We start from the raw sequence: 21,326 nt of genomic DNA on the forward strand, positions 1-21,326 counted from the left end.
GATAAACACTTACATCTGTATCTTTTTTTAACCACGACACAACAACGTGTGGAACAATTTCGCCTTGTATTATCAATTTCATGATCGCAGCCATTTTAAGAAATTATTCTTTGCCGCCAAAGCCTTCAAAGGTATGATTTTTAAAGGGTATTGGTAAAATACGGAATGGAACGGACTGCGGAACGGAACAAACTTTTAGCTAGGATATCTGCTTTATCCTGTGAATGTAAGAATGGGAAATGCCTGAACAGGATAATGTCCGATGTCATTAACTAGTTATTATCTTTATCCTGCAGACCATTAAAAATTAAGGGGAAAAGCTATTATTTCTGTTATTTCATCCAAATTGTACGATGACCTAGAGGTAAAAAGAGCGATTTTGTAATGCTATGACTTTGTTTTATTCGTCATCATATTATATATATATACACACACACATTATATATGTATGTATATGTATGTATGTAGGCTTATGTATGTACACATGTATTTATGTATCACAGTATGTATGTATGTATGTATCACAGTATGTATGTATGTATGTATGTATTCATGTATGCATGTATGCACAGCCCTTGAAATTCGGACAAGTTTGCTACGGCAGTTAAGTGCCGTCGCAAATCAATTTTGCAACAGCATTACGGCGGCAATTTTAAAGAAAAGATTAATGCTGTCATAATTATTCACCTATGATCCACTGCAGTAATAATATGCTGAAAGATGACAGCTCAGCGTACTTTAGTACGTTTCTATATCGGAATAAACCAATTTATATTAATTGAGGAGAACTTGGACCACACTAGATTATAAATGCTGTTTTCTGGGATCTGTAATTGGACAGAGTTCAGAGAAAAATGCCTACAGCTTTTTCACCACTCTTAGATTTGCGACGGCAATGAAATGCTGTCGCAAATCAATTTTGCGATAGCTTTTGCGACGGCATTGCCGATTGCCGCCGCGAATTTCGAGGACTGTATGCATGTATTGAGGTTGACTGTTACATACATAGATATTAACGCACTGGTGCAGGGGATAATTAAATCCTTTCTCGCCTCAGAGATTAGGATAAAGGGAAAGGAAAACTAAAAGGAAGAAAGTTGAAGAAATAGAAAACGAAGATAATATAGAATAGAAACAGAAGAAAAAAGAGACGTGAAAATAGGAGATAGAAAAAGTAAATAGCAATAAGATAATAGAAAGACAAACAAAATAGACAGAGACAAGGAAATAAGATAGATAAACTGGAAACTACAACACAGGCAAAAAACAAAAAAGAAGAAAATATAAGATAAATAAAGTGAAAATAATAATATAAAGCGAACATAGATATAATTATAAAACACATGATAAGCAGACAGAAAAAGAAATGTAAAGAATATAAGAGGAAAATCTGAGGGGAGTGTCAGGGGCCTACTTTACACTGTGAGAACGAGTTTCACCCCTGTCAGAATAAGTCCCACACTATTAATGAACGATTTCCATAGAACATGCACTAGAGGACGGATCTGCAGAATTTCATAAACTTTCTATCTTTAGTTTTAGAATTGTGTTACTGTAAACGAGAATGGTGTAGTTATACTGTGTATCATATACATGGATAGGGCGTTACCTTGATTTGTTTTTCCCCTGGGCCACCCCGTGTTTGTTATATATGGGTTGAATTTGCACTGCTCAACACCTCTTTATCGTATGATAAACAATCTATGTTTAGTTTCAGAATTGTGGGTCTAATCTGAATATTAAGCTAATCTACGAATTTCGACATTTAACGGGGCGTCACGTTCAGATAGAATCTTGAGCCACCCCAGACTCTTCACATTTCCACAGAACATGCACTATAGGACCGATCTGTGGCATTTCATACACTTTCTATGTTTAGTTTCAGAATTGTGTGACTATAAACGAGCGTGGTGTAGTTATACAGTGTACTATATATGTGGATGGGGCGTTACCGTGAAAGGTGCCCCTGAGCACCCTGTGTTTGTTATATATGGGTTAAATGTGCACTGCTCAACACTCGTTTATCATATGATAAACATTCTATGTTTAGTTTCAGAATTGTGGGTAGCTTGATTTTACACTGTGTACCATATATAATGATGGGGCGTTACTTGAGAAGTTGCCCCTGAGCCACCCCGTGTTTGCTATATATGGGTTGGATGTGCACTACTGAACACTTGTTTATCATATGATCAACATTCTTTGTTGTTTTAGAATTGTGGGTCTAATCTGATTGTGGGTCTAATCTGAATATATACCGGCCTCGGTGGCGTCGTGGCAGGCCATCGGTCTACAGGCTGGTAGGTACTGGGTTCGGATCCCAGTCGAGGCATGGGATTTTTAATCCAGATACCGACTCCAAACCCTGAGTGAGTGCTCCGCAAGGCTCAATGGGTAGGTGTAAACCACTTGCACCGACCAGTGATCCATAACTGGTTCAACAAAGGCCATGGTTTGTGCTATTCTGCCTGTGGGAAGCGCAAATAAAAGATCCCTTGCTGCTAATCGGAAGAGTAGCCCATGTAGTGGCGACAGCGGGTTTCCTCTCAAAATCTGTGTGGTCCTTAACCATATATCTGACGCCATATAACCGTAAATAAAATGTGTTGAGTGCGTCGTTAAATAAAACATTCCTTTCTTTCTTTCTAATCTGAATATTGAGCTGATCTCCGAATTTGGACCTTTAACGGGGCGTCTCGTCCAGATGAAGTCTTGAGCCACCCTAGACTTTACACATTACCAAAGAACATGCGCTATAGGATGGATCTGTAGAATTTCATAAAGTTTCTATGCTCAGTTTCAGAGCTGCGTGACTGCAAACGAGTATGGTGTAGTTATACTGTACCATATATATGGGTTGGGCGTTACCTTGAAAGTTGCCCCTGAGCCACCCCGTGTTTGTTATATATGGGTTGGATGTGCACTACTGAACACTCGTTTATCATATGATAAACATTATATGTTTAGTTTCAGAAGTGTGGGTCTAATCTGAATATTGAGCTGATCTTCGAATTTCGACCTTTAACGGGGCGTCACGTTCTAATAGAGTCTTGAGCCACCCTAGCCTCATCACATTACCAAAGAAAATGCACTATAGGATGGATCTGTAGAATTTCATAAACTGTCTATGTTCAGTTTCAGAGTCGCGTGACTGCAAACGAGTATGGTGTAGTTATAGTGTATAGTTTCAGAATTGTGGGTCTAATATGAATATTGAGCTGATCTCTGAATTTCGACATTCAATGGGGCGTCAAGTTCATATAGTATCTTGAGCTACCCTACAGTCTTTATATTTCCATAGAACATGTACTATAGAATTTATCTGTAGAATTTCCTAAAACTTCCATGTTTAGTTTCAGAATAGTGTGACTGCAAACTAGTAGTTATTCTGTGTACCATACATAGGGATGGGGCGTTAACTTGAAATTTGCCCCAGAGCCACCCCGTGTTTGTTATATATGGGTTGAATGGGCACTGCTGAACACTTCTTTATCACATAATAGACATTCTTTGTTTAGTTTCAGAATTGTGGATAGCATTATTTTACACTGTGTACCATATATATTGATGGGACGTTACGTTGGAAGTTACCACTGAGCCACCCCGTGTTTGCTATTTCTAGGTTGCACGTGTACTAGTGAACAGTTGTTTATCATATGATAAACATTTTATGTTTAGTTTCAGAATTGTGGGTCTAATTTGAATATTGTTCTCATCTCCGAATTTCGACATTTAACGGGGCGTCACGTTCAGATATAATCTTGAACCACCCTAGACTCTTCACATTTCCATAGAACATGCACTAGAGGACATATCTGTAGAATTTCATACACTGTCTATGTTTAGTTTCAGAATTGTGTGACTGTAAACGAACGTCATATAGTTATAATATGTACTATATGTATATGTGAATGGGGCGTTACCGTGTAAGCTGCCCCTGAGCCACCCTGTGTTTGTTATATGTGGGTTGAATGTGCACTGCTCAACACCTCTTTATCATATGATAAACATTCTATGTTTAGTTTCAGAATTGTGGTTAGCTTTATTTTGCACTGTGTATCATATATATTGATGCGGTGTTACTTGGGAAGTTACTCTTGAGCCAGCACGTGTTTGTTATTTGTGGGTTCGATGTGCACTATTGAAAACCTGTTTATGATCATATCATATGACAAACATTCTATTTTTAGTTTCAGAATTGTGGGTCTAATCTGAATATTATGTTCATCTCCGAATTTCGACTTTTAACGGGGCGTCACTTTCGGGTAGAATCTTGAGCCACCCTAGACTCTTCGCATTTCCATAGAACATGCAATAGAGGACGGATCTGTAGAATTTCATAAATGTTCTATCGTTAGTTTCAGAATTGTGTGACTGTAAACGAGCGTTGTGTAGTTATACTCAGTAACATATATGTAGATGAGGCGTTACTGTGAAAGTTGCCTCTAAGCCACCTCGTGTTTGCTATATATGGGTTGAATGTGCACTGCTCAACACCTCGTTATCATATGATAAACATTCTATGTTTAGTTTCAGAATTGTGGTTAGCTTTATTTTGCACTGTGTATCATATATATTGATGCGGTGTTACTTGGGAAGTTACTCTTGAGCCAGCACGTGTTTGTTATTTGTGGGTTCGATGTGCACTATTGAAAACCTGTTTATGATCATATCATATGACAAACATTCTATTTTTAGTTTCAGAATTGTGGGTCTAATCTGAATATTATGTTCATCTCCGAATTTCGACTTTTAACGGGGCGTCACTTTCGGGTAGAATCTTGAGCCACCCTAGACTCTTCGCATTTCCATAGAACATGCAATAGAGGACGGATCTGTAGAATTTCATAAACGTTCTATCGTTAGTTTCAGAATTGTGTGACTGTAAACGAGCGTTGTGTAGTTATACTCAGTAACATATATGTAGATGAGGCGTTACTGTGAAAGTTGCCTCTAAGCCACCTCGTGTTTGCTATATATGGGTTGAATGTGCACTGCTCAACACCTCGTTATCATATGATAAACATTCTATGTTTAGTTTCAGAATTGTGGTTAGCGTTATTTTGCACTGTGTATCATTTATATTGTCGGTGCGTTACTTGGGAAGGTTCCCCTGAACCACCACGTGTTTTGATATGTGTTGGTTGGATGTGCACTACTGAAAACTTGTTTATCATATGATAAACATTCTAAGTTTAGTTTCAGAATTGTGCGTCTAATCTGAATATTGAGCTTCTCTCCGAATTTCCACATTTAACGGGGTGTCATGTCCATATAGAGTCCTGAGCCACCCTAGACTCTTCACATTACCAACGATCATTCACTATAGGATGGATCTGTAGAATTTCATAAACTTTCTATGTACAGTTTCAGAACTGTGTGCCTGTAAACGAGAGTGGTGTAGTTATACTGTATATCATATATATGGATGGGGCGTTACCTCGACAGTTGCCCTTGAGCCATCCCGTGTTTGTTATATGTGGGATGAATGTGCACTGCTGAACACCTGTTTATTATATGATAAACATTCTATGTTTACTTTTAGAATTGTTGGTAGCTTGATTTTACACTGTGTACCATACATATTGATGGAGCGTTGCCCCTGAGCCACCCCGTGTTTTGTTATATATGGGTTGAATATGCACTGCTGAACAGCTTGCTTTTACACTGTGTACAATAAATAGTGATGGGGCGTTACTTGGGAAGTTTACCCTGAGCCACCCCGTGTTTGTTATTAATGGGTTGGATGTGCACTACTGAACACTTGTTTATCATATGATAAACATTCTGTGTTTAGTTTCAGAGTTGTGGGTCTAATCTGAATATTGAGCTGATGTTCGATTTGCGATCTTTAGTACATTTTTGCGTGGATTACCACTTTGCTTTATTTCCGAGCCATCCCATAATATCGTTTATTCCTAAATCATCCTAAATTGGTTGTTTTCATAGACAAACACTTGTATCTGAATTAAATTTTTTAAAGAATGTTAATTGCATCTTTCAAAAAAATATACTGAATGTTGAATGTTGTTCTGTCAGAGCAATATTCAATATTGAATGTTGAACGTTGAATATCGAACCAACTTCCGCTTCCCTGCTCGATTGGCCACCATACAGTCCAGATTTGAACCCGATCGAGCATTTTGGGATGCGCTGGACAAGAGGGTCAGGAAGCGCGTCAACGCCCTAAACAACGTCGCTTAGCTAACGCAGGCCCTTCTGCATGAGAGGAATATAGTATAACAGTTTACATTAAGATTAGTAATCTCCATAGCAGTGGCAATAATGTCAGAGGTGTTGCAATTAGAAACGGTATTACAACGGGTTATACATTTAATTGCTGTGATGGCACTGGTTTCTGATATAGTACTGGTATATCGAACTGCTTAGACTTTTCAATTTCCGGCGTGCGTTTTGGCATACGGATACGATTCCATTCGCTACATGGGGCGATCAAAATAATCGTGTCCGTATCCGGATACCGTATTCGTATCCGTATCCGGACATATGTGAACACCTCTTATTGAAAACAATGGTTAGCGATTTTTGTCGTATCCGTATCCGGATCCGGATCAGTGTATATGTGAAAATAGCTTTATCCATGCTTGCAAAAGCCGCCTGTGATAACACAAGAGAACTTGTCAAAATTTATTCAGTAATGAAGACATAATCTAATATATATATATATATATATATATATATATATATATATATATATATATATATATATATATATATATGTTGTTAGTGCCAACGAGAACCCGTTCTATTAGTTGGTGCAATTTAACATAGATTTCAATGGAAAATTGAATCTACGTAGTGAGACCCAAATAACATTCAATGGAAGATTGAATCTACGTAGTGAGACCCAAATAACAACCGGAAACGATTTTTACTATCGGAACCGGAAGAAAAAGTTATGAATGCGTTAATTTCAAATGTTTCTTGTTATTCATAACTGATAACATCGGGGAACAATGGCACAAATTGCGAGTATCCTTATTAACCTTGTCGTGCTACATTCACTGCCGCATTGTGAAACTGCAGCTGGCATCAACTGGTTCGGTAACAAGAAGCACGACATTCGGGCAACATTGTTTGATCAGACCTACGACACTGATATACAGTTTCAAAACATTATAAGAACTTTTAATAGTACAAGTTATGAAAAAGTTTTAAAATTTGTGGCACGTGGCTCACATTTTGATATATATTTAAGGAAACAGCCAATATTTCACAACGAAATGAAAATAATTCACCAAGGTAGCAGTGATGCTTACGTAGATATTCCAGTATTTTATGTTGGATTCAATTACGATGTTTCATTGGCTGTAGTTCATGGAAGATTTCATAATAATAACTTCAAGGGTAGACTGAACTGGAATAGTCTTACAGTTGAAATTGATTGTCCAAATGCCACAGATATTGATAAAAACAATCATCTTAAATATGTCTATTCATGTAAAATAAAATTCTACAAAACCAAAGACACTAATGCAAATAATGATTACAGTTTTTGCAAAGAAACACACAGCAATATCATTGCTAAAGTCTTACCTCAAAAATGGAATAACGTTAAAAAGAACACGTATACACAATATCACAGACACAGACGTTCACTTAAGATGCAAAGATCATGCAAAGTACATTTAATTGCAGACCATCTATATTTTAAATATGTTGGAAATATGAATATTGGTAGCACGGTTGAAGCAATGTCGAGTAGTGTTGGCCAAGCAGATGTTATTTTTCGCAGCACAGACTTCGATGGCGATGGATATGGTGATAATATTGGATTTGTGGTTGGAAATATTACTATTTACAGTGACCCACATGAGCCTGGTTATAAATTACAGGATGAGAGTTTAGATGCAGAACCATATCTTAAAGCTTTTTCTAAATATGATTTCACATCCTATTGTCTTGGTGTGGCTTTCACATACAGAGATTTTTCTGGAACTGTTGGATTAGCTTGGAGGGCAATAGCAAACCAGAGAATAACGAGTGGGGGTATTTGCGAGGATAGAGAAGATGGAATGAGTTACAATAGCTTGTTAGTCAGCCAACTAAATGGTGGTGAGTTCTTTCCTGGTTACAAGTCCGCATTCGCTCTAACGCATGAATTTGGTCACAGTTTTGGCTCGGATCATGACGGTATAAATGATCCAAACTGTTCTCCAAAAAGTAAAAGAGGGAAATTCATCATGCATGAATTTGTAATTTCTGGAAACGAACCAAATAACGTGCTATTTTCCTCATGCAGTATTCAAAATATGAATCCTGTCATTGTAAAGAAAGGGTTTTGTTTAAAAACAGACAGAGGGCCTGTCTGTGGCAATGCTATTCGCGAAGATGGCGAGGAATGTGACTGTGGAACATCTGGAACATGTCGTTACGTTGATCCTTGTTGTATACCAAGTGATATTAATAACAGTGTAGACATACCTTGTACTTTTGGCCACAACAAAACCAAAACATGTTCACCAAAACATTCGCCGTGTTGTTCGGAAGACTGTGTACCAATACGTTCGAGCAAAAGACAGATATGTAGACCAAAAACTGATTGCTCACATGAATCTTATTGTGATGGGGTCGGTTCATCATGTCCTGCTTCTGTTAATCTTCCTGATGGAAAACCTTGTAATGGTGAAAGAAAAATATGTGAATCAGGGAAGTGTTTGACGAGTATTTGTGAATGGTTAAAACTGAATGACTGTCAGTGTGCTAGTAAACTCTTATTTTGTCACGTTTGCTGTAAGGAGTACAATGCAAGTGAGGACGAATGTGCTCCTGTCGGTTCATTTGCGGTTGCACCTAAATACTCAACAAATGTAAGAATTCAAATGGGACATGGATGTAATGGTGACAAAGGTTACTGTGATAAAACACATGTATGCATTATGGATCGTCTTGACGATGTTCTTGACATATTTGCAAGCAATACATTCCAAGAAGATATTGACAGATGGTTAGAAAAGCATTGGTTTTATGTAGTTGGAGGTTTTATAATTATTTTGGTTATCGTGGTGATATTTGTTGTTACTTTCAAAAGACATCATGATAGCCACGTAGAAGCACTGAGAGTAGCAAAGTTAACTATTGTCCTGGCAGAAACATTGCGTCAAAAACGGATATATTTGAAAAAACTGGAAAGTTTTCGAAATAAAATGGAACGTAAAATTCAACAAATAATGCATGGAAAAAGAATAGATTTAACAGAAGCTGTTGGGCGTCTTTCCTTACTTTTTCCGACAGCACCCATGCCATTACTATCAGAAACTGCAAAATGTAGTGCAGACGAAGAAGCCGCAGTGCGAATACTATTAATCAGAGGGTTTTGCCTGCAAGGATTTTGTGTCTCAGTTCTTGATAATCCAAAACCCTGTTTTTTACAAACTGAAGCGAATGAAACACCATAATATTTTTATTTTATATTTTAAAAAAAATACGAACACATTTTGGACAAATATTTGCAAAATATTATTCATTATAAATAACATATTTTGTTAAGGGTTTTAATATTTATTACTGAATTACCATTTGTAACAAAATTAAAATGTATTATTAAGTTTTTTTTACCCATATGGGCTTAAATATACGGGGTAATATTGTTTTCGATAATTGCAGTGTGCAGGTTGCTTCTAGAGCCACTGACTGGCTGGCTTAAAATGACGACAATTGATTGGTCGTTCACCATGGATGGAACTTCGCTTTCATTATTTAATGTTTTTATTAATGTGTCCGATTACACATACGTTATACGATCTACAATTATTTACAGGGGAAAACAATATGACAGTTGTTTCGTAAACATGCGATGGTATATTTCAGGGCCGTACCCTGACCGAAATCGGGGAAGGGGGGCACTATTTGTTTTATAAATAATTTGTGACTAATAAGCAAGGCACTTCGTGTAGCGTCCAAGAAGACTAGTGAAGCCCGGGGGCATAAATTTGGAAGGCCTTAAACATGATTTCCTGGCATTTGAATTACAAAATTAGTTATTTTCAAACAATAATTTCAACTAGTTTAATGATTATTAAAAACAAAATCATCATCATTTGACAGGGTATTATAACCTGAGGATGTTTTCTTTTCTTATTTAGATGACTTGCAAAGTTGGCCATTTTCCGTGATTTTAGTTATCTTGTAAGATATTATATGTCACATCTTCGAGTTGTCACGTCTTGAGTTTGTGGTATAGGTGTCATTGAAGCACATTGTATTTTCATTACAGTTCAATATTGTACATGTATAGGCCTATATGTATTTTGAAAAGTATTAATTCTGAGGACATTAATTTAATGGGCTAATTGTCTCAAGTTAGATTTTGTTGAGTAGATGATGTGTTCTGGACAAGGAATGTATGGTGTGTTCTGATGACAAAGAAGCATAGCCTGTCCACTAAGTTGATCCTGGGCCATACTTGCTCTGGTCCACACTTTCAAGCGCCGTAGTGTTGAAAAGGACCTATCACGTGCCACACTGCCAACAGGGGTAGTGAGGAATATCACCAGAATTCGGTGAATTGCTGGGAAATAATCTCTGTTGCAGGCTACCAAAGTGGTACAACCATCCGCTGGTCTGGACTACTCGAGTATGTTGGAACAGGTGTTTCCACTTCTCTACTTCAACTTGGAAGATACTCCCCGTTTCAGAAATTCCGTACAACATGTAGTCTCTAGAATATTACCTGAGCGTGTGACGTACGAAGTACACGGAATGACACATATAAAAATTAAACTGACCTTTCTATGCTACATGTATTTTCTCGAGTAATTTTTTATTATTGTTGTTGATATTCTCAGGTGTGTGTGGGGGGCGGGGGGGGGGGGGCTGTATTTTTGTAAGCAGTGGCTGCACTATATGGTTACTCTGTTAGCGGCCGTCCATTATTTTCACCAGTATATAAACCGTACACTTTTGACCACCCCCCCCCCCCCCCCCCCCCCCATAAAGTACATACCCAAATGAAAAATGTTGATCGACATTTTTCATTTTCAAAAAAAGCGTACGCTGGCCCCTTAACCACCCCACGTACGGTTTGTACGCTCGTGAAAATGTTGCACTGCGGTTGATATCCAGGGAATATTTGTCACATGTATATATGAAGTAATTTACATATTTCATTATTGAAAATCTCTCAGATATTACATGTAATTTATACTGCATGTATCTGAATGGTAGATTTTATCCAAAGTATTGTGCAAGACGGCTTAAAGTACCATTTTATTCAGTGTCCTTAATATTCAATTGCATGTTAAAGTAGATGCACATTACCCTGCCCAATTTCAGTGTTGCAGTAATACAAATATGTGTTTACATTATATATTGCCTTGAAATTTGATAAAATGCATGTTTGTCTCCACTTAACTAAAACAGAAATGGTACCGCATTTGAACAATTTACATTTAATGGTTACGCCGATCGTTACGGCGTTTTGACGTGTCTGAAATGATAATGAAATGTCGCTTGAAGTAGAGTTACCTTTTATCTTTAATGAGACACACATATACGTACGCATTAGACCTGTGGGAACCAGGGGGTCCCCACTCCCACTTGACGAAAATGAAAATGTACGTTCCACCCCCACCCCATCCATCTATAAAAATAAAGATTACATAAATATGGCTTGTACAGTAAACACACACCGTACCCCTTTACTAGAGATTGTGCCCTCCCCCCCCCCCCCCCCACACACACACCTGTTATCGTTCATACCTCATTTTTATAAATAAATACCATTAATATCACTGTGATGCAAGACGTCCATATATATATACTCACGGAAACAAGTTCCTGTACATCATTAAAATTTCAGTAGGACTTATATTTTTAAAATTTAAAAATATTGTGATTTACATAGATGTACTATTTATCTGTTAAAAGTACGGTGATTCTCTCCTGCCTTCTGAACCTGAAGTACAGTGGTGCGCCGTCGGTGATGATGTAACAGAACAACGTACTGATGTACGGTCATGGTCGTACTTTGTTATCACCTAATCGGTTGCGTTCAGTTCTTCCACTGATTGGCCTTAACTTAGAAATGCATTACATTAGGATGTTAAACGTATCATTTCCAAATTATTCCATATGTGCACCCGCTTAATACTGACGATTTGCTGACGTGGCGTCACGTGTTGACTTCCTAAACATGGAGGATCCCAAAACTGTCGAGAACATCTTCGCAGATATTGCATAGTGTTCTGATAAACACCAATGAATACCAAAATTACTAGCAACAGCGTTTGTGCCGTTCTAACCTCAATCATACCCATCGTTAGAAGGAGTCCATTTTCTGGGAGGCGTGGCATCACACTGACGATCAGATACCAACAAAAATATTTTTCTGAGTTATGAGAATCCATACAATAGTTTTAAAGTCCAATGATAAGAAAAATGACGTCAAACAGGAGCACGTGACCAAGAATGCTAGTAATGCAATGTGTGATCACAAAGTATGAATAGTTCATGCAACTGACAGGACACCGCTGGAATATTGACGGGAGTGATTACACGTTCAGTTACTGAAATGTTTATAACCCGATTTCAAGTAAATTATATTCTATATGCAATCATTTGATGCACAGGAACTTTTTTCCGCGAGTATATATATATATATAACGAGTTACCAGTCAATATCAAATTTATGTCCCGAGTAACATAATTTTCAGTTGTCACGAGCTTTAGTGAGTGACAAACAAAAATTATATCACGAGGGACATAAATTTGATTATAACTGGTGCCGAGTTTGTTATTCTATTTATTACCTGGTCTATTTTTTCACTAAAGGCACATGCACGTACATGTATAGAAACGATATAAACCACATTGCGCACTGTTCTGAGTATTGCTATAACTTTGTAATTTAATCACGTTCATAGATAATTTTCAAAAACAAAAGTTCTCTTTATTCTGGTACAAAATCTATAATGAATTGCATTAAAATGACATTTTGTTATAAATTTAACACCAAAAACAGACGACCGTAAACGCAAACTATTTAAACTCCATGACGTCATTGTGTGTAGTTGCCCAATCGTGATGACGTCATAGTACGGTACCGACAAGGTCATTGGTTTGTAAACGTCAAATCATCTAATAGTATTGTTCGTTAGACCAATGCATGAGAAATTATGATTTTTATTTTCCCCGATATGAGTGCCTGCTGGGGTAATAAATATATATATATATATATATATATATATATATATATATATATATATATATATATATATATATATATATATATATATATATATATATATATATATATATATATATATATATATTATGTTAAACACTGCTAATTTTAAAGTCACATAAATGTATGACATTTGTTTGTTTTTAGACTTCATTGATAATATGAGTTTTAGGGGGTTTTTTCTCTCAATGTTTTGTCATTTTCAACACACCCGGCCTTACTTTTGACTCTAATCAGTAAAATGGTAAAACTTCGTATGAAAAATAAGCAAAACGCGGAAACAAAAATCGGTAAAAGTCCACTCCCACAGTAACCGAGTAACCCTATAGTGGGCTTTAATAGGAAATGATACTATTCGGTCAAAATATAAAAGTCATTACACCTTGAATTTTTCACATATTATAAAGATATCCTTATATTACTAGAATATCCTAACAAAATCATAAGATATCGTACCCAATTTTGATCCACGGGCCATAAAGGGAATCGGTATATTAATCACTATGACGTTTCCTCTTCTTTTTTCTGTGTGTAGTTGAATTAATACTCTTTTATATCCATTAACCATACTTAATTTTAAACTTTTCTGTAATGCAACAAAGAGAACATTGGTTGAGTTGCTTAAAATAAAATGATATCTAGCAGACACACAAGTAGCCTACATAATTATATTCATTACTAAAACGGAGTTTTAAATACACGGGAACTAAAGGAAAAAAGTTACTTTTTAAAACATTTACTATTTGCTTTGCAGTTGTATACCTGTATCATTTTTTGCACAGATAGTAATGCTGGGTGAGTAAATTAATATGAGATAATAAAAATATACTGTTACCGTTGAAACTTGTTACAGTCAGAGCTTGAAATATCCCATACATAGATGACAATTCATTAAAATTCCACCATAAATCGTTTGAGCACTTTTGTTATAAAAACAGTTTCATTGGAGTGATCAACGATGTTTTTAAAAATACAAATAACATGTTCCATCACAAATTCCATTGAGGCTGTGGGTGTGACTGGGGTCGGGGAGGAGGATGGGTCATTATTCCCATACATCTATATGTACTGATACTAGTAAAACAAATTATACTAAGATATGTGATATTTTATTGAATATGAAGCCAAAATAACAGTCCTGTGATTTCCATCCGTTTTAGGACTAACATTGACGTACACTGGTCAGTCGCCTTAAATCATACAATTGTTGATAGAATTTTATTTAATTTCACAGAACATCATCTCTTTTTGCCAAAACTGTTCTTTTTTTCCCCCTACATTGAAACAAACAAAAATTATATAATGAAAAACATGTTTAAAACATGTTTAAAAAATTAAAAGCAGACTATCCATGCTATATAAGAATTGTTCGTCGTTTTGTTGTAGCGATTTTATACTAAATTTGTGACTGTTATACATCGATAAATTCACAACAAAATGACGAATAATGCTTATAATTATAAACAGCACAACTTATTTAGTTAAAACTAGACACAACTCATAAATCAGTTTCTAACGTTCTTCTGTTCGAGTAATGACGTCCCATTTGATGTAATAGTCCGGTAGCGAACCACTAAACCCCAAATTAGGTATTACGTTGTTGGTGTTTGTTTGTATTGTTGTTGTTTTTTGCCAGTTATACTTGTTTAGGACATCTATTTCACAGATCTGAAGGTGACATGTGTCACCTTTGGGCATTTTGTGATTTTAAAATGTATATATTTAGCCATTTTATTATCAGTAACTGGTAATATTGTCTCAGTAGTAGTTATACAATTAGAAAGGATTCGTGACAAATGTTCCGGGAATTAGGGTAGGGTGGGGCAAGACGCACCCCTTAAGGGGAATTAAGTATATTTTTGTTCAGACCCAACATTTCAGCATTTCAATGGCATAATATGATAGACGTGTTGGTGTACTATGATTTGCTGTCTATTTCTGATGAAAAACAACTATATTGAACATGCAATCTTTAATAAAAATATTTTTATCCAAGGGGGCATCTTGCCCCGTGCCTGGGGCAAAACGCCCTTTAATGTGGGGTAAGATGCCCCAGCATAAATGAAACAAAACTTTCAACTTTTAATCAAGGAAGAAACCTGAACTTCATTAAAACAACAGTTTGCCCCCTATTTGTATCTGAACTGGTGTTTGTATCATTGAATCAGATATCAGTCACTATCTGAATCACAGTTGGGACAAATAAAACAGTCTTGACCCTCTGTACAATCTCTGTGCGCCCATTTCTTACAGTCATGGCACTGGACCCACACTTCGCGTGGTCTGCTGTTTTCGAATGGTTCTCCACATATAAGACATGGCCACTCTTCATCCTCACTGCTGCTCATTTCGCACCTCTGTTTCTTACGTGGTCTTGGTTTAGCCTTTCCTTTTCCTTTTCCACTGCTCTGGCCTTTCCCCTTTGTAATCATCTTTGCCGGTCTTAGTTCTTTCACAGCCTTTTTAGTTTTCTTTTCCGCTATCTCAACCAACCTGCTTTTGTATGGGGACGACGTCAGCACCTCAGCAGATTCCGCAACACGTGTCCGAGGGCGTCGATGTGACAGTTTGGGTCGTGGAGACAGCTCTTCTATGATCTGCTCTGCTGACTAGCATGACAATGGACGAGTATCTGGTGATGTGGCAAACATGTTTGTGGCTGCTGACTGACCTGCGACAAGAGTCACATGAGTCGACTGACCAGACACGGTAGGAACTTCATTCGATGTCCCAGCGACGGCAGGCGCATCAGTTGATTTCCCAGCGACGGCAGGCACATCAGTTGACTGACCAGTGATGGCAGGCGCATCAGTTGACTGACCAGGCGCATCAGTTGACTGACCAGCGATGGCAGGCGCATAAGTTGACTGACCAGGCGCATCAGTTGACTGACCAGCGATGGCACGCGCATCAGTTGACTGACCAGTGATGGCAGGCGCATCAGTTGACTGACCAGGCGCATCAGTTGACTGACCAGCGATGGCACGCGCATCAGTTGACTGACCAGTGATGGCACGCGCATCAGTTGACTGACCAGTGATGGCAGGCGCATCAGTTGACTGACCAGGCGCATCAGTTGACTGACCAGCGATGGCACGCGCATCAGTTGACTGACCAGTGATGGCAGGCGCATCAGTTGACTGACCAGGCGCATCAGTTGACTGACCAGCGATGGCAGGCGCACCAGTTGACTGAGTAGCGATGGCAGGCATATCAGTTGACTGACCAGCGATGGCAAGTGCATCAGTTGACTGACCAGCGATGGAAGGCGCATCAGTTGACTGACCAGCGATGGCAGGCGCATCAGTTGACTGACCAGGTGCATCAGTTGACTGACCAGGCGCATCGGTTGACTGACCAGGCGCATCGGTTGACTGATCAGGCGCATCAGTTGGCGGTAATGGGTCCTCGTCTGTCACCATCGATGCAGCAAAATCGTTGTCGGTAAACACAGTCTCATCATATGGCCACAATCCGCATGTTCGGAATCCATTGACGGCTTTGTCTGCAGTAGCAGATCGTAGAAATGCCTTGCCGAACAAAGCTGCCATATCATGCAAGGAGATGCGCTTTCCTGGATTTGCTACCATCCAACTGTCTGATGCTGCATTGTATGCAGATTTGAGGGACTTGAAGTATGTCCTATCCAGCGGTTGCATTTTATGTGTGCAATGCGGTGGCAATGTGATCATCGTGATGCCATGGTTCCTTGCATACTCAACTGCAGCAATAGTCTTGTGGCTGTGGTGACCGTCTAGTATAATTAGCTGTGGCACGTTGACCGAGGCATTCGTAACGTCTACAAAGTGCTCGAGCCATTGGACAAAGAGGTTGCAGTCTGTCCAGCCGTTGGCGCTGCAGTAGCCGACTGATTGTGGAGGTGCGCCAGTCATCAAGGACTCTGCCATTCTTTTCCTGGGGAAAATCATTATCGGCGGTAGATACGTGCCTGCGGCATTGATTGCACAGATTACAGTTACAGTGGTTCCACGCTCACCACTTGTCACTTTCCCCACCTGTCGAATTCCTTTAGTGGCAATGATCTTACCAGGCTTCTGGACATTCGTGATTCCAGTTTCATCTACATTCCAAACTCTACTTGCAGTGTAGTTGCAACGGTTTAGTTCTGTTTTGTAAAGTTTGAAAAACTGTTCAACCTTTGCTTTGTTGAAGCCAACGGCGCGAGCAATATTCGTACCCTGGGGAATGCGGATAGCTATATCTGGATGACGACTGAAGAAGCCTTGCAACCAATCACGACCAGCCATCTTCGATTCGGATTTGAAGTTGTGCTTGATGCCAAGTCGTTCAGCTAGTTCAAAAGCAAGTCGCCTTACATCGACCGTCGATAGCCCATACAAAGACCTCTCCATGTGTGTAATATGTTGGATCAGTAAGCGTTCGACGTCATGTGACAACACTGGCTGCTTTGGCCCAAGAACAACAACGCCGCTGTATTTCACCTTGAGGTCCCGGTGTCGACGTAGCGTGCGAGCTGGAATACCATACTGGCGACTAACCTGCTTCAGCGGCTGATCTTTTAGGGCATTTAGTGCTGATTTGAGCTTTTCACCACCATACTTCCCTCGGTCCGTTTTCCTTTTATATATCCGAACCATTATCTGTAAGAAATCGAAGAAAGAAACTGAGAAAGCTTTTAATTGCATCATTTACATTGATATTATTAATATCATGTATTGTACGAGTTCAAAAAATGAAATTAGTTTAGTCTATTAAATGAGACTATCGTGTGGGCAAGACGCCCCCTTTCAGAGGCGTCTTGCCCCACGGTATGCATGACGTAAGAACATACTTTACGTCATCGGAATCCATATTTTCGCCCATGTGCGTCAACAATTTTTGAAACTTGAGATATTTATAAGTAATATTATAGTGATTGCACGTTGAAGTATAGTATCTTGTTTTTCACAGAGATTAATTCATTACTTACCATATTTATAAAAATGGACTATAAAAACATAAAATGTGAATATTTTACGTACCGTCAGTTATCAGCGTTTGTGCTTTTGTATACACCAGCCGTTTGATGGCAGCACTGTCTGCAGTCGTTAGACATCCGCATAAAGTCCATACAGGCCGAGTAAATGGAAAGAGGCGTTTTACCCCGAGGGTGCGTCTTGCCCCACCCTACCCTAAGTATTTTTTAATGTTTTCTAGATCACTCGGATCTGCCGACCCTTTTTTAAAATGGCCGCCATTGTAAATCTTCACTAGGCTAATCATTAAAAGCAACATACAATATTGCGTTGCTTCAAATTTGTAAGAAAGTTTAAAACAAACATTGGGAATCATAAACAGTAATAAAGTTTGACATTTGAATATGAGGGCGTGGCCAACAGAGCTTTTGTTTTCAAAATGACCGTCTTTATTGGCTCTGCATATTCTTTCAAGTGTCATATACTAAATTTTGCATATATAAAATGTCTTGTGATTTAGCTAGCTTGATTTTCTTTTATATATAATATGTAAAAGTAGGTCTTGGCCGCGGTCTATATGGCCATCACAGATTTGTTCTTAAGAACGGCGGCCATTTTGGAAGATGGCATGCCCGTAGTCGGCTGCCTTCTTGCATCAAATTTTGTAAACTAAATACACATGTATGAGTAAACAGAATTTGGTGTTTCAATCTTTTTGCACACACTAAACATCGCATGTTAAGAATGATGATATACCTCAAGGACTGGTCAGGATTTCTAAACGATGTGCGGTTGGGTTAAACTATAGGCCTACTTAGTAAGAACATTGAAAAATCGCTATGTAGTCTATTATGTACTTTTTTCTTTTTTTAAAAGTTCAGGTGAAAGTTATAACAGAAGAAATTAAATGTAAAATATTTTGCATTTGATTGTTTTAGCAGTAAACTTCGGCATATTTTACATAAGGAGCCACCCACATGGGAGGGGGCAACCATACTGTCTTTGAGGTTTTTTTACACGACAGGCAAATATAAAATGTGGTGAGAAACAAGAGGTGTGATTTGGGGGAGCAATATCCCATGCTCCCCCGCCACCATCCCGGCTACACCAGTGGCTGCCGTAACCTTATTGCTGGTGGTTGCTAATGGCGTGTCTAGGGTAGTATTACAAGTACCCTACATTCAGTGGTCAGGGTACGCAACACTGTGACCTGCTACCGTTTTGGCACACAATGTTTGGTAACATTACAATACGTGCTGTACAGTTGATTTCAGACCTGGCATAAGTGAATCTGCTTAAGAGAGCATCGCTTCTTGGACCGTTTAACTAGACAGATCATCTTTTGTCTTACCCATTCTGGACTCTATTTAATAGTACTTGGAATATTTCCCGTTTAATACATGGAGGATATTTCATGGTGGGTTTTTTTTTTTTTTTTTGGTCAAATATGATTTATATCTTATCTCGTGAAGTTTGCAATCATATCTCACGAGTTCGGCTTTCTTACAGTGAAGATAACACTTTCTACAGTGACGATAACACAGTTTAGAGTGAAATAGTGAAATGTTCACTCTAAAATGTGTTATCGTCACCGAGTGACTGATAACACTTTTATTTCACCGATAGTTTAAGATATTTCACTAAATGTTATATAATAATATTGTATAGTAGCAACCTTATGAGAGAGAGAGAGAGAGAGAGAGAGAGAGAGAGCTCATAAAGGTTTTAAAGAAAACATCGACTGTTTTTCGGTTGTGCCTAATAATAATATAATATAAAAACTAGTGCCACCATGTTTATTTAAACAATAATTGCGCTTCTGGAAAGGTCAACGGAATGTTATTCATAAGCGTTACCTAGGCCAGATCTAGCATTATCTCTCAAACGAGGGCAAATTGATACCCTGGTGTACAAGCATGTATCTCTGAAAGTAACCCAGTGACTATGTCCGATGACATCAGTTCCATGTTGCCCTTTCGTTTTGAAAACAAGTGATTAAAGATTGTCCAAGCTGCTTCCTTTGTTTTAATTTTTCAAATGCAATGCAAGATTATCTGCGTACAAACTGTTTTCTTCAGATATTTTTTGTTGTGGTTTATTTTCAAAAGACCAGGGAGCGACATCCGACCTCTTGCGCAACCAGGAAAACATACATGTTCCAACATGGGTAATCGACATGGTCTTCAAAGGATCCTTTCTGTGACCGTCACATTTTTGTTGATGTAGTGCAATAGATATATGCTACTTATGTCATGCTGTGCTGCCTACTTATCTGTTTAGTCATGGCAGCTCCGTTGCTTTCTGGATGAAACCCATGTTTATCATAGTGTAATAACATGTTCGGCCATTCATGGTTTGAATGCGATATATAGCTAATCACTGTATATTAATGCATTTATACGTTCAGACAAATTTACTTCTCGACAGTAAGTATGAGAAATCCAATATATACCTTTCCTGTTGGTTAGTAAGAAAAATTAATGAGCAAGCAGAGTTATAATAAAATTATATGTTAATTTTCATCCCCCCCCCCCCCCCCCCTCCAAACCTCCCCTAAAGTTCCCTTGGCATTCCGCCTCATGTCATTGGGGCCCAGCTAAATGGATTTTCTGGATCCACCACTGGTAAGGTTAGAACATTGTGCAGCTGGCAGTCTGGCAATGTGAAAATGTATAGCGCATGTCATATGACATTTGTTGCCAGATCTGTAGTTGACGTTATCACAGACGCAGTGTGTTTTGTCACATTCGATTCAATGTGTTTCATTTTGAACTGGCACCATACTTGCCAGATCCAGTGTGTTTTGGGCCTAAAACACACTGTGGAGACTTCGGCACATGGACATGTATTTGCACAACCATTTTATTGAGCACAGATAACTACAATAACTTGTGTCCTCTTTAATGTTAACAGTTCTAAGTTAAAGGTGTTCTATAAAACCTACTTTAAGTTATGTAAATCCAAACACTTATATTCGTGTCATCTTTAATTCATAATACTCTTGACATGTTTTATATTATGATACATTTAGTAGCTTATTAATAACTAAGACATTGGAAGTGACATACAAATGAATGTTATGTTTATAATTACAACTAAATGAATATAAACATAAATATATATATATATTTACAAACATTTGGCAACCCAATTCACCAAAAAGTAATACCAAAGACAACAAAACC

At 38.1% G+C, this 21,326-nt stretch overlaps 3 protein-coding genes across 3 annotated transcripts in view; 1 reads left to right on the plus strand and 2 right to left on the minus strand.

The window, feature by feature from the left end:
• LOC121370309 (codanin-1-like) overlaps positions 1-229 on the minus strand; it is a 36,680-nt gene extending 36,451 nt beyond the window's left edge. Inside the window, exon 1 of the mRNA XM_041495450.1 lies at positions 14-229. Coding sequence (XP_041351384.1) covers positions 14-94 — 81 coding nt within the window. The 5' untranslated portion in view covers positions 95-229. The remainder of the gene's footprint in view (positions 1-13) is intronic.
• Positions 230-6,904: 6,675 nt separating this feature from the next.
• LOC121370310 (disintegrin and metalloproteinase domain-containing protein 10-like) lies at positions 6,905-10,760 on the plus strand. Its single transcript, XM_041495451.1, has one exon. It carries the CDS (start codon positions 6,978-6,980, stop codon positions 9,417-9,419), a length of 2,442 nt encoding a protein of 813 aa, XP_041351385.1. The 5' UTR covers positions 6,905-6,977; the 3' UTR covers positions 9,420-10,760.
• Positions 10,761-15,161: 4,401 nt separating this feature from the next.
• Positions 15,162-19,667, minus strand: LOC121370311 (flocculation protein FLO11-like). Its single transcript, XM_041495452.1, has 2 exons — positions 18,208-19,667; positions 15,162-17,826 (listed from the first exon to the last, which is right to left on the minus strand). Exon 2 carries the CDS (start codon positions 17,821-17,823, stop codon positions 15,814-15,816), a length of 2,010 nt encoding a protein of 669 aa, XP_041351386.1. The 5' UTR covers positions 17,824-17,826; positions 18,208-19,667; the 3' UTR covers positions 15,162-15,813.
• Between the last annotated feature and the right edge of the window lie 1,659 nt (positions 19,668-21,326).

The sequence above is a fragment of the Gigantopelta aegis genome, chromosome 4 (assembly GCF_016097555.1).
Source record: "Gigantopelta aegis isolate Gae_Host chromosome 4, Gae_host_genome, whole genome shotgun sequence".
In the NCBI taxonomy this organism is placed as follows: Eukaryota; Metazoa; Mollusca; class Gastropoda; order Neomphalida; family Peltospiridae; genus Gigantopelta; species Gigantopelta aegis.

Bases quoted from the DNA above. Each gene is read 5' to 3' on its own strand.
- LOC121370310 (XM_041495451.1), top strand. From the start codon at position 6,978: ATGGCACAAATTGCGAGTATCCTTATTAACCTTGTCGTGCTACATTCA.
- LOC121370311 (XM_041495452.1), bottom strand. From the start codon at position 17,823: ATGGTTCGGATATATAAAAGGAAAACGGACCGAGGGAAGTATGGTGGT.